Source organism: Mesoplodon mirus (genome assembly GCF_964341445.2).
Source record: "Mesoplodon mirus genome assembly, chromosome: 7".
Taxonomy (NCBI): Eukaryota; Metazoa; Chordata; class Mammalia; order Artiodactyla; family Ziphiidae; genus Mesoplodon; species Mesoplodon mirus.
The window spans coordinates 111662241-111676048 of record NC_138983.1 but is presented as its reverse complement, the minus strand read 5'-3'; the positions used below and the strand labels follow the sequence as shown (position 1 = coordinate 111676048).

Sequence of the window (13808 nt, the reverse complement as noted above, 5' to 3'; positions counted from 1 at the left end):
AAAAGTTATAGAAAAAAGAAGAAAACAAATTAAATACTTGCTGTTTCATTTAAGTAAACAAAAAATAATTATTTAGTAATCGTGATACAACTACACTGCTTAAATAATTCAACTGCAATAAACAGGAACTCTCTGAATGAATTAAAACCTAACAAACAAACAAACAAACAAAAAGAAGTTAATAAGAATGAGGAAAACAAATATTCACACATTACCCATACATCACTTATTTCACTTAGCTGTGAAACCAAAATAATAATTAAGAATATTCTAATATAATGTATGCAAATGCTCTCACCTAAGAAAGATCATTCCCATTCTAGATATTGTGGCTGGTGAGGCACAACTTAAATCATGAGTTTCAAATACAAAGTTAACATTTGGGCCAAACTGAATCCTTTCTCCACTGGGCATAGTGAGTAGTCGATTATCATCCAGAACAGAATTCAGAGATTCTATCCATTCAGGGTCAATATCACCATCACAGATTATCCATGAGCTGACATCTATTTTCAAACAAAAAAAGTAGAGATAAAAATAAATGCAATGATAATAATTAAAAATAAAGAATAAAATAATTATCACTTATTCTTTAGAAGTAATTTCCATATTATTTTATACTTCTGAAGCCGAATATAAAGAACAAAAAGTTGAACAAGTTGAAATTTTTCATGTGAATTTACACAATACAAATGTGTGGAGAACCCATGGGCAGTCCTGGCTCAGCTGGTCAGAGACCAGTTATATACTCTGTAATAAGGCTCTATTTATCTATGAACATACAGAACTGGAATCTCAGTAAAAGAAAACATGGTTTGCAAGACCTAGGTATTTCTATTTCCACAAGCTTGTGAGATATTCCTTAGACTTTTATCTTCTACCATGTCATTAGAATGTATGAATGCTTCCTATGTAATAGCACTTTTAGAAAATATGAGAAACCTACCCTTTAGTGTCCTACATGAGAAATAAAAAATACACCACCACCAAATTTCTCTGATATATAAAAAGGTGACTTCAGAGGGGAGAAGCAGTGAACAAGTTGTGTACACAAGTCTTTCCAAAACAAACTGTTTTTAATATATATTTCCTAAGACGAAAGTGGTTTCAAGTTGTTCTTGGACCTTTGAAACAATTCAAAGAAGAAAATATCACCCATAAAAGTGTGAGAACCAAGTACAGGTATATCTGGTTTTTATTTAGTGTGATAATATCAACTACATTGAAAATGAAGACACTATACACTGAAAATTCCTTCCAATGTCTTAAGACATTCTAAACCTTTCATTCACTGGCTTAGAAAAACAACTATTAATTAAATTATGATCTAACAAAAAGTAGGGAGTCTGACCAAGAATTCTGTTAAACACCAAGCCAAAAAATTTAGACCAGAAAGTCTACTATTTTATGACTCAAATTTTCAAAATTATTGAAAGCACTGTATTCAAACTGATAAGTTCAGACACACATACCAATTTTAATCCCAAATAAAAAACTTGTTATCTTGCTTATTTATGAGGTATTATAATATCAGTTCAGCAATCAAAGATATTATGTTTATTCAGTAAATTAATCTAGCTGTAAACTACGTTTCACCCAGATTACTCTGAGTTTCTATTATAATAAAAGTTGTTATGGAGTAACAGGTAAAAATGATAGCATGTCTTCACCCCTCCAAAGTAAAATATCAAAGTAGATCACTATACGGCAGTTTATGGTCATGTATAAGACTTGAAAAGGATAGCATTATAGACAACCTCTATCATCCCCTAAAAATTATTAAATAAATCAATGAATCACACAATAGAGACCAACCTTGAGGTTCTCGAACTACTTGGCGAGCACTATTTGTCAAAACACCATCAGACCATTCCCTTGTATCCATGTCAATATGGCCTAATAATTGATGTCTAGGCATAGCTTTGGGATTCATGGTATATTGTTTTACCACTTTGCCAATTTTACAAAGTGCTGCCCTTAACATTCTCCAAAGAGTTGATTTTCCAGCACCACTTGGACCAACAATAACAACTCCCATCCTCTGGCGTAATTGTTCATACAATTCTAAAGCCTTCTTGATCTAGTAGAAAAGAAACATGTTCATATATGATTTATAGTGTACAATCATACACAGTTCTACTCTCATTCGATAATAGTTGTTCTATTTCAAACATAAATTAAGCCTTTTATTTCTTCAGTGGAAGATAAAGCCTTAAATAAAAGAATTACTAAATAAATCTGAATATATTTACAACATGATCTTTAAATTCATATTTCTTTAAAAAAAAGAAGCATGCTTTCCAAGTTGACAATACAATATGTTCACTATTGTCTTCACTCACTCACTCATTCAAATAAAATATACTCAATATTTTATTCACTTTGCTAATTCATTCATTCATTTATACCCTGTCTCTCTGCAAAAAAAAACCTGAGGAAAATGTATTCATTTTGAACATGTATTTGTGCTACATAAAAAGACCTACTAAAGTGAAGTTCTCCTAAGAAATTGTCAAAGTTAAACTAAATCATACATAATCAACTATCAAAGACACATATGATGGATCTATTATGTGCCAGGCTCCGTAACAGGCACTAGGAATAAAATGGTAAAACAGACATGGATCCCACCTTTCATGGAGAATACTACCTGGTGCAGGAGAATCAAATATTAATATTAATCAAATATTAATCAAGTGTGCAACTAAACATTAAATATGTATATACAACAAAGGTAAGGAAAGCACATAGCAAGGGGACCTAATTTGGACTTGAAAATTAGGGAAGGCTTCCATAAGTGAGTAAGATTTAAGTTGAAAGATGAAAGATAAGTTGAAAGATAAAAGATAAAGATACTTAATAAAGAATTAACTAGGAGAAAGGATCAATATATTATGAAGTATTCTTGACAGTTACCTGATTGGATATGATTTCATAATTGGCCTCCTCAAAGACTTGCTTTAATGCAGCATTCAGTTCATCATATTCTACTTCTTTAAAGTTAATTCCAGGAAACACATCTTTAATCAGTGCATCAAACCGAGTGCAATCAGCAAATGTAAACTTTGACATTGTATTAAGCCTCAGTGCTTGTACCACAATATGACTTTCATTAACTAGAGAAAAAGTTTCATTTTAAAATTATTAGTTATGAATCTAATGACTATAAAAAGTTTTTACATGCCTTGATATGCATTATTAGTAATTAAATGATACACTAGAATTTAGTAACATTTAAAGACATATGCTATCATGTGAATTGGCAAGCTTACTTATCTATCTTTTAACTGCTGAAAAACAAGTATTACTGAGTTTTGGACTATTTTTCATAGAATTTGAATCCCAGGGTACCCAGACTTTAATTAATAATAAAAATCATTAACACATTTCTTTGCATAGTACTTTACCATTCTGATGTAATCCTTATAACAACTGTATAGAGTAAGGAAGTATTTCTATTATTATTCCAATTTTACACATGAGACCATTAAGTCTCTAAGGGTTTAAATGACTTATCTGAGAGAGTACAGCATGAAGTATTATAGGTGGGATTTAATTCCAGATTTAGGTATCTTTCCAAATACACCAGTATATTTGCCTCACAGAGATTTTTGTCCTAAAACTAAAAACTAACAAACTGAGCAAAAATCTTTGACCAGTGTTGCTGAAAACTGATTCATAAATCTATTCTTAAACCAAATGTAAATACTAATATTGCCAGATTCTTATTTTTTCAAGGATATTAGCTATTAATTGATCAGACACCTATATAAAGGCAAGAAACTATTTTTAGTATGGTATTTCTCTATAATTGTTTAATATTTCTATCTTTAAATATATATAAAGAGGCTTGGCTGCACTAGAGTTTATTTAAAGCACTGAACTCATAAGTAATCCATCTTTATTTACTACAGGTATGGTTTATATATTTCATGAAAATCACCAGAGAGACAATTGAAAAATGGTAATCTAAGTACTTCAACAAATACCTATCTGCCCTGGTATATGCCAACCTAATAAAAAAGCTGTGGTTTCCTTTTTATGATGTATATTTTGATCATTTAAAGTCCAAATAGGTAATTTCATGTAGTCTTTTTCTTATGTTATCTTATTTTCATGGTGATTTAACTTAAATTTTAATAGCAACCTAGAGGCTGAATATTCAGCCTTTCATGAAGGCAAACATCAATTGGTGGGGGTAATAACTTACTTTATATAAATGGGGAAAAAAGTGGTAAAGTATAAAAAAATATGCATGAGTCCATACTGATCTGAATAAATGATTTAATAAATACATCATGGAAAAGAAGAGACAAATCTTTACAGAAAGCTTTCAAATAATATATGCAGATACTCCACCCCTCTAAGAGGTGGAGCTTAATCCTTGCCTCTCCACTTTCAAGGTGAGCTAGATTTAGTAACTGGCTTCCAAAGAAGAGAGTAGGGAAAGGGTAAAATAACAAATTTACAATAGAGAAACCTGGCAAACATTAACATAAGTAATGAAGGTGAACATCACCAGTGATATCAAATAGTTATTATGTACCCACTAAAATGAATTAAAAAGGGCACTCCACCTCTGCAGTATTTTTTTACAAATGTTCATAACTCAATCAAATCATGAGTTAAATATCAGAAAAAAAACCCAGACTGAGGAAGAGTCTACATGATATCTGACTAGGACCCTGTCAAGGTCATGAATACAAAAACAGACTGAGAAACTGTCACAGAGCAGAGGAGACTTAAGGAGACATGACAACTTAATGCAACATGGCAACCTAGATTCAATCTTGGAACAGAAAGAGAACATTAATGATAAAGAAGGTGAAATCCAAATAAAGTATGGAGCTTAGTTAATAGTAATGTACCAGCCTCAGTTTCCCAGTTTTGACAAAGGTACCACAGCAAATAAGAGGGAAATGATGGAAATGCTAACTTTGCAACTTTACTGTAATAAATCTAAAATTATCCTTTTCTCAAAGGTATTTTAGGGACTTCCCTGGTGGTCCAGTGGGTAAGACTACACACTCCCCAACACAGGAGGCCTGAGATCATTCCCTGGTCAGGGAACTAGATACCACATGCATGCCGCAACTAAGAGTTCACATGCCACAACTAAGAAGCCCGCATGGCACAACGAAGAAGCCAACATGCCACAACTAAAGAGCCCACATGCCACAACAAAAATATCCCGCATGCCACAATGAAGATACTGCATGCTGCAACTAAGACCCAGAGCAGCTTAAATAAATTAATTAATCTAAAAAAGGTACTTTTTTGTAATCTTAAAATATTTCTTTAAAAGGGTAATTTTGGAGGCTGAACCAACATGGGGGAATAGAAGGACGTGCTCTCACTCCCTCTAGCGAGAACATGAGAATCACAACTAACTGCTGAACAGTCATCAACAGGAAGTCACTGGAACTCACCAAAAAAGATACCCCATAAGCAAAGACAAAGGAGAAGCCACAATGAGACGGGAGGAGGGGCACAATCACAGTAAAATCAAATCCTATAACTGCTGGGTGGGTGCCTCACAGACTGGAGAACACTTATACCACAGAAGTCCACCCACTGGAGTGAAGGTTCTGAGCCCCACGTCAGGCTTCCAACCAGGGGGTCCGGCAATGGGAGGAGGAATTCCTAGAGAATCAGACACTGAAGACTAGCGAGATTTGACGGCATGACTCTGATAGGACTGGGGGAAACAGAGACTCCACTCTTGGAGGGCATACACAAATTAGTGTGCACATCAGGACCAAGCGGAAGTAGCAGTGACCCCAGGAGAGACTGAACCAGACCTATCTGCTAGTGTTGGTGCGTATCCTGCAGAGGCGGTAGGTGGCTGTGGCTCACCATGAGGACAACGACACTGGCAGCAGAAGTTCTCGGAAGTACTCCTTGGCGACAGCCCGCCCAGAGCCCACTATTAGCCCCACCAAAGAGCCTGCAGGCACCAGTGTTGTGTTGCCTCAGGCCACAAACCAACAGGGAGGGAACCTAGCCCCACCCATCAGGAGTCAAGAGACATAAAGTTTTATTGAGCTCTGCCCACCAGAGCAACAGCCACCTCTACCCACCACCACTCCCTCCCATAAGGAAACTTGCACAAGCGTCTTAGATAGCCTCATCCACCAGAGGGTAGACAGCAGAAGCAAGAAGAACTACAATCCTGCAGCCTGTGTAAGACAAACCACATTCACAGAAAAATAGACAAGATGAAAAGGCAGAGGGCTATGTACCAGATGAAGGAACAAGATAAAACCCAAGAAAAACAACTAAATGAAGTGGAAATAGGCAACTTTCCAAAAACAGAATTCAGAATAATGATAGTGAATATGATCCACGACCTCGGAAAAAGAATGGAGGCAAAGATTGAGAAGATGCAAGAAATGTTTAACAAAGACCTAAAAGAATTAAAGAACAAACAAACAGATTGAAAAATGCAATAACCGAAATTAAAACTACACTAGAAGGAATCAATAGCAGAATAACTGAGGCAAAAGAACGGATTGTCTGGAAGACAGAATAGTGGAATTCACTGCCACAGAACAGAATAAAGAAAAAAGAATGAAAAGAAATGAAGACAGCCTAAGAGAACTCTGGCACAACATTAAACACAACAACATTCGCATTATAGGGGTCCCAGAAGGAGAAGAGAGAGAGAAAGGAGCCGAGAAAATATTTGAAGAGATTATAGTCAAAAGCTTCCCTAACATGGGAAAGGAAATAGCCACCCAAGTCCAGGAAGCACAGAGAGTCCCATACAGGATAAACCCAAGGAGAAACACGCCAAGGCACATAGTAATCAAATTGGCAAAAATTAAAGACAAAAATTATTGAAAGTAGCAAGGGAAAAATGACAAATAACATACAAGGGAACTCCCATAAGGTTAACAGCTGATTTCTCAGCAGAAACTCTACAAGCCAGAAGAGACTGGCATGATATACTGAAAGTGATGAAGGGGAAGAACCTACAACCAAGATTAGTCTACCGGCATAATCTCAGTCAGATTCGATGGAAAAATCAAAAGCTTTACAGACAAGAAAAAGCTAAGAGAATTCAGCACCACCAGACCAACTCTAAAAAAAATGCTAAAGGAAATTATCTAAGTGGGAAAGACAAGAGAAGAAAAGGACCTATAAAAACAAACCCAAAACAATTAAGAAAATAGTCATAGGAACATACATACTGATAATTACATGATATTAATAAAAACGTGAGCAGATTAAATGCTCCAACCAAAAGACACAGGCTTGCTGAACTGATACAGAAACAAGATGCATATATATGTTGTCTACAAGAGACACACTTCAGACCTAGGGACACATACAGACTGAAAGTGAGGGGAGGGAAAAAGATACTCCATGCAAATGGTAATCAAAACAAAGCTGGAGTAGCAATACTCATATCAGATAAAATAGACTATAAAATAAAGAATGTTACAAGAGACAAGGAAGGACACTACATAATGATCAAGGGATCAATCTAAGAAGAAGATATAACAATTATAAATATAAATGCACCCAACAAAGGAGCACCTCAATACATAAGGCAATTGCTAACAGCTATAAAAGAGGAAATCGACAGTAACTCAATAATAGTGGGGGACTTTAACACCTCACTTACACCAATGGACAGATAATCCAAAGTGAAAATAAATAAGGAAACAGAAGCTTTAAATGACACAATAGACCAGAGATTTAATTGATATTTATAGGACATTCCATCCTATAACAGCAGATTATACTTTCTTCTCAAGTGTGCATGGAACATTCTGCAGGATACATCACATCTTGGGTCACAAATCAAGCCTCAGTAAATTTAAGAAAACTGAAATCATATCAAGCATCTTTTCTGACCACAACGCTATAAGATTAGAAATGAATTACAGGGAAAAGAACATAAAAAACACAAACACATGGAGGGTAAACAATATGTCACTAAATAATCAAGAGATCACTGAAGAAATCAAAGAGGAAATCAAAAAATACCTAGAGACAAATGACAATGAAAACACGACCATCCAAAACCTATGGGATGCAGCAAAAGCAGTTCTAAGAGGGAACTGTATAGCTATAAAAGCCTACCTCAAGAAACAAGAAAAATCTCAAATAAACAATCTAACATTACACCTAAAGGAACTACAGAAAGAAGAACAAACAAAACCCAAAGTTAGCAGAAGGAAAGAAATCATAAAGATCAGAGCAGAAATAAATGAAACAGAAACAAAGAAAACAATAGCAAAGATCAATAAAACTAAAAGCTGGTTCTTTGAGAAGATAAACAAAATGGATAAACCATTAGCCAGACTCATCAAGAAAAAGAGGGAGAGGACTCATATCAATAAAATTAAAAATGAAAAAGGAGAAGTTACAACACACCACAGAAATACAAAGCATCCTAAGAGACTACTACAAGCAACTCTATGCCAATAAAATGGACAACCTGGAAGAAATGGACAAATTCTTAGAAAGGTATAATCTTCCAAGACTAAACCAGGAAGAAATAGAAACTATGAATAGACCAATCACAACTAATGAAATTGAAACTGTGATTAAAAATCTTCCAAAAAACAAAAGTGCAGGACCAGATGGCTTCACAGGTCAATTCTATCAAACATTTAGAGAAGAGCTAACACCCATCCATCTCAAACTCTTCCAAAAAATTGCAGAGGAAGGAACACTCCCAAACTCATTCTTTGAGGCCGCCATCACCGTGATACCAAAACCAGACAAAGATACTACAAAAAAAATTAATTTACAGACCAATATCACTGATGAATATACATGCAAAAAACCTCAACAAAATACTAGCAAACAGAATCCAACAACACATTAAAAGGATCATACAGGGCTTCCCTGGTGGCACAGTGGTTGACAGTCCACCTGCCGATGCAGGGGACATGGGTTCGTGCCCCGGTCCAGGAAGATCCCACATGCCGCGGAGCGGCTGTGCTTGTGAGCCATGGCCGCTGAGCCTGCGCGTCCGGAGCCTGTGCTCCGCAACGGAAGAGGCCACAACAGTGAGAGGCCTGCGTACAGAAAAAAAATAATAATAAATAAATAAATAAATAAATAAAAATAAAAGGATCATACACCCTGATCAAGTGGGATTTATCCCAGGGATGCAAGGAGTCTTCATTATAAGCAAATCAATCATTGTGATATACCATATTAACAAACTGAAGAAGAAAAACCATATGATCATCTCAATAGATGCAGAAAAAGCTTCTGACAAAATTCAACATCAATTTATGATAAAAACTCTCCAGAAAGTGTGCATAGAGGGAATCTACCTCATCATAATAAAGGCCATATATGACAAACGCACAGCAAACATCATTCTCAAGGGTGAAAAACTGAAAGCATTTCCACTAAGATCAGGAACAAGACAAAGATGTCCACCCTCACCACTATTATTCAACATAGTTTTGGAAGTCCTAGCCATGACAATCAGAGAAGAAAAAGAAACAAAAGAAAACAAATTGGAAAAGAAGAAGGAAAACTGTCACTGTTTGCAGATGACATGATACTATACATAGAGACTCCTAAAAATGCCACCAGAAAACTACTAGAGCTAATCAATGAATTTGGTAAAGTTGCAGGATACAAAATTAATGCACAGAGATCTCTTGCATTCCTTTATAGTAATGATGAAAAATGTGAAAGAGAAATTAAGGAAACACTCCCATTTACCATTGCAACAAAAAGAATAAAATACCTAGGAATAAACCTACCTAGGGAGACAAAAGATCTATATGCAGGAAACTATAAGACACGGATGAAAGAAATTAAAGATGATACCAACAGATGGAGAGATATACCATGTTCTTGGATTGGAAGAATCAATATTGTGAAAATGACTATCCTACCCAAAGCAATCTACAGACTCAATGCAATCCCTATCAAATTACCAATGGCATTTTTTACAGAACTAGAACAAAAAATCTTAAAATTTGTATGGAGACACAAAAGACCCCGAATAGCCAAAGCAGTCTTGAGGGAAAAAAGTGGAGCTGGAGGAATCAGACTCCCTGACTTCAGACTATACTACAAAGCCACAGTAATCAAGACAATATGGTACTGGCACAGAAACAGAAACATAGATCAATGGAACATAGAAAGTCCAGAGATAAACCCATGCACCTATGGTCAGTTAATCTATGACAAAGGAGGCAAGGATATTCAATGGAGAAAAGACAGTCTCTTCAATAAGTGGTGCTGGGAAAACTGGACAGGGACATGTAAAAGTATGAGATTAGATCATTCCCTAACACCATACACAAAAATAAGCTCAAAATGGATTACAGACTTAAATGTAAGGCCAGAAACTATCAAACTCTTAGAGGAAAATATAGGTAGAACACTCTATGACATAAATCACAGCAAGATCCTTTTGGACCCACCTCCTAGAGAAATGGAAATAAAAACAAAGATAAACAAATGGGACCTAATGAAACTTCAAAGCTTTTGCACAGCAAAGGAAACCATAAACAAGACCAAAAGACAACCCTCAGAATGGGAGAAAATATTTGCAAATGAAGCAACTGACAAAGGATTAATCTCCAAAATTTATAAGCAGCTCATGCAGCTCAATAGCAAAAAACAAACAACCCAATCCAAAAATGGGCAGAAGACTTAAATAGGCATTTCTCCAAAGAAGATATACAGACTGTCAACAAACACATGAAAGAATGCTCAACATCATTAATCATTAGAGAAATGCAAATCAAAACTACAATGAGATATCATCTCACACCAGTCAGAATGGCCATCATCAAGAAATCTAGAAACAATAAATGCTGGAGAGGGTGTGGAGAAAAGGGAACACTCTGGCACTGCTGGTGGGAATGTGAATTGGTACAGCCACTATGGAGAACAGTATGGAGGTTCCTTAAAAAACTACAAATAGAACTACCATATGACCCAGCAATCCCACTACTAGGCATATACCCTGAGAAAACCATAATTCAAAAAGAGACATGTACCAAAATGTTCATTGCAGCTCTATTCACAATAGCCCGGAGCTGGAAACAACCTAAGTGTCCATCATCGGATGAATGGATAAAGAAGATGTGGCACATATATACAATGGAATATTACTCAGCCATAAAAAGAAACGAAACTGAGCTATTTGTAATGAGGTGGATAGACCTAGAGTCTGTCATACAGAGTGAAGTAAGTCAGAAAGAGAAAGACAAATACCGTATGCTAACACATATATATGGAATTAAAAAAAAAAATGTCATGAAGAACCTAGCGGTAAAACGGGAATAAAGACACAGACCTACTTGAGAATGGACTTGAGGATATGGGGAGGGGGAAGGGTAAGCTGTGACAAAGTGAAAGAGCGGCATGGACATATATACACTACCAAACGTGAGGTAGATAGCTAGTGGGAAGCAGCCGCATAGCACAGGGAGATCAGCTCGGTGCTTTGTGACCGCCTGGAGGGGTGGGATGGGGAGGGTGGGAGGGAGGGAGATGCATGAGGGAAGGGATGTGGGAACAGATGTATATGTATGACTGATTCACTTTGTTATAAAGCAGAAACTAATAAAAAAAAAAGACGAATGGATAAATAAGCTGTGGTACATATATACAATGGAATATTACTCAGTCATAAAAAGGAACTAAATTGGGTCATTTGTAGAGATGTGGATGGATATGGAGACTGTCATACAGAGTGAAGTATGTCAGAAAGAGAAAAGCAAATATCGTATATTAACACATATATATGGAACCTAGAAAAATGGTACAGATGAAGCGGTTTGCAGGGCAGAAGTTGAGACAGAGATGTAGAGAACAAACGTATGGACACCAAGGGGGGAAAGCGGCTGGGGGCAGTGGTGGAGGTCGTGGTGTGATGAATTGGGAGATTGGGATTGACATGTATACACTGATGTGTATAAAATTGATGACTAATAAGAACCTGCTGTATAAAAAATAAATAAAATTAAATTTAAAAATTCAAAAAAAAAAAGTAAAAGGGAATTTTGTTTGGTATACTGTCTTTGAAAGAGAAAATCTCCATGTGTTTCTAAGGTTTCTGTTCTTGTTTTAAGACTAGACAAATTTTCAGATTCTATTCCAGACCTACCAATTCATGAACTTTGGGCGTGGGGTCCAACAATCTGTGTTTTAACAAGCCTCTAGGTGACTCTAATGCCTGTTAAAGATTGAGCACATGTGGACTAGACTAGTCCTCTATATACCACAACTATTAAATATTTAATGCATGTTTAAAAGTTATGATGAGACATAGGTAAAAATTAGGAAAAATCTCAATAAATTATGGACTTTATTAAAAAATTATGAATCAATGTTGGTTCATTAGTTTCAATAAATGTACAATACTAATGTAAGATGTTAACAACAGGAGAATCTGCGAGAATGTAATATTCAGAAACCCTCTATACTATGTGTATAACTTATATAAATCTAAAACTATACTAAATTAAAACTTATTTTAAAAAATAAGATTATAATTGGCATAATGAATCATACCTTTTTGTTTAACGCTAGTTTTCTTCAGCTGTCTAAGAAGATTTCCACTTCCTCTCAGAACTGTCTTCAAAGCTCTCAAACCCCAGTCATAATGTTGCTGAGGTGTCAAAAGTTCTCTTAGGTAAAGACATGGGAATCATAAATGATCAAATAGCTATAAGAAATTATTTTTGTAATCATATTAAAAGAAATATAGAATCTAACTACTACAACATAGAAATAAGTCCTAATATTACATTAGTTTATAAAAAGGAACTAAGCAACACAAAATAATCACTCAAGTAAAATGTTAAAGATGGATGGTTCTCAAGGATCAGGATAAACCTTTCACAAACTGGCTATCATCTTAATGAAGACACTAAATGATAACCATCTGTTACTTTTATTCCTAAAGTCTTTAATCAATCCATCTTGCTCTCAATCTCTGACACTCTAGTTCTCACTATCTCTTAAGTAATATGGACCAGAATTCTAGGTTGCCCAAAGAAGCTAAAAGTCAATCTCTATTACTAGAAATCAGACATAAAAAAAAAAAAATTGTGAAAGATTCCCTCCAAAGAACAGTAGGCTTTGCGTGGTCAGCTGGTAAATTACTTTAGTAAGTATCATTTAGCTGGAGTACTCCAATAAAAATATTTTGCAGAAAAAAAGTGAAATTGAATTAATAGTATTTATGAAAAACAAGCAGTTTTGAGCCAGATGTTTCTGTTATTCAAACTAAAATCTTTCTTACCAACACCTTGAGTACAATACAAAATTGTACTTATGAAAATCACCAATATGAAAATCACTGAATAGGTAAATTGGACAAATGTGGAAAATGGTCATTAATAACCCTGATCAATCATGGAACTACAAAATATTAAAATATTTAAAACAGGAAAACTCACCTGGATAGATTGAAGATAGCTACCAATTTTCTGCCCAACACCTTAGCATCTTTAAAGCCTTCTGAATAGAGAATAACTTCTGCAATAAGCTCATTGTCTGGACAAGACATGGCTACTGGCCTGAAAAGCTGTTTAAGATTATCAGGCAGTTTTTGTCTTCCTCCATAACCTTTTCCAGCAGGATTCATAGTGATAAAAATTCCAGAATTAGAATTTATTTCTACCTGGAATATTAATTTAAAACATAGGCATCAAATACTTGAAACTATAACTATAAAACATATTGCAAATAGAAGTTTTATTGTGACATATTTCTACACATATATCTTATACCTTAGCAGAAAGCAACCACTAGTGTGCTAAACATCTCCTTATTCAACATATAATAAACTCCTTAAGAACTACACT

General features: G+C 35.2%; 1 protein-coding gene across 1 annotated transcript in view; it reads right to left on the bottom strand.

Moving 5' to 3' along the window:
• The window catches only part of DYNC2H1 (dynein cytoplasmic 2 heavy chain 1), a 400170-nt gene that overhangs the window by 322057 nt on the left and 64305 nt on the right, over positions 1-13808 (bottom strand). Inside the window, exons 35-39 of the mRNA XM_082626481.1 lie at positions 13401-13624; positions 12511-12626; positions 2917-3116; positions 1816-2080; positions 299-506 (exon numbers count right to left, since the gene is read on the bottom strand). Of these exons, the coding sequence (XP_082482607.1) occupies positions 299-506; positions 1816-2080; positions 2917-3116; positions 12511-12626; positions 13401-13624 (1013 nt within the window). The remainder of the gene's footprint in view (positions 1-298; positions 507-1815; positions 2081-2916; positions 3117-12510; positions 12627-13400; positions 13625-13808) is intronic.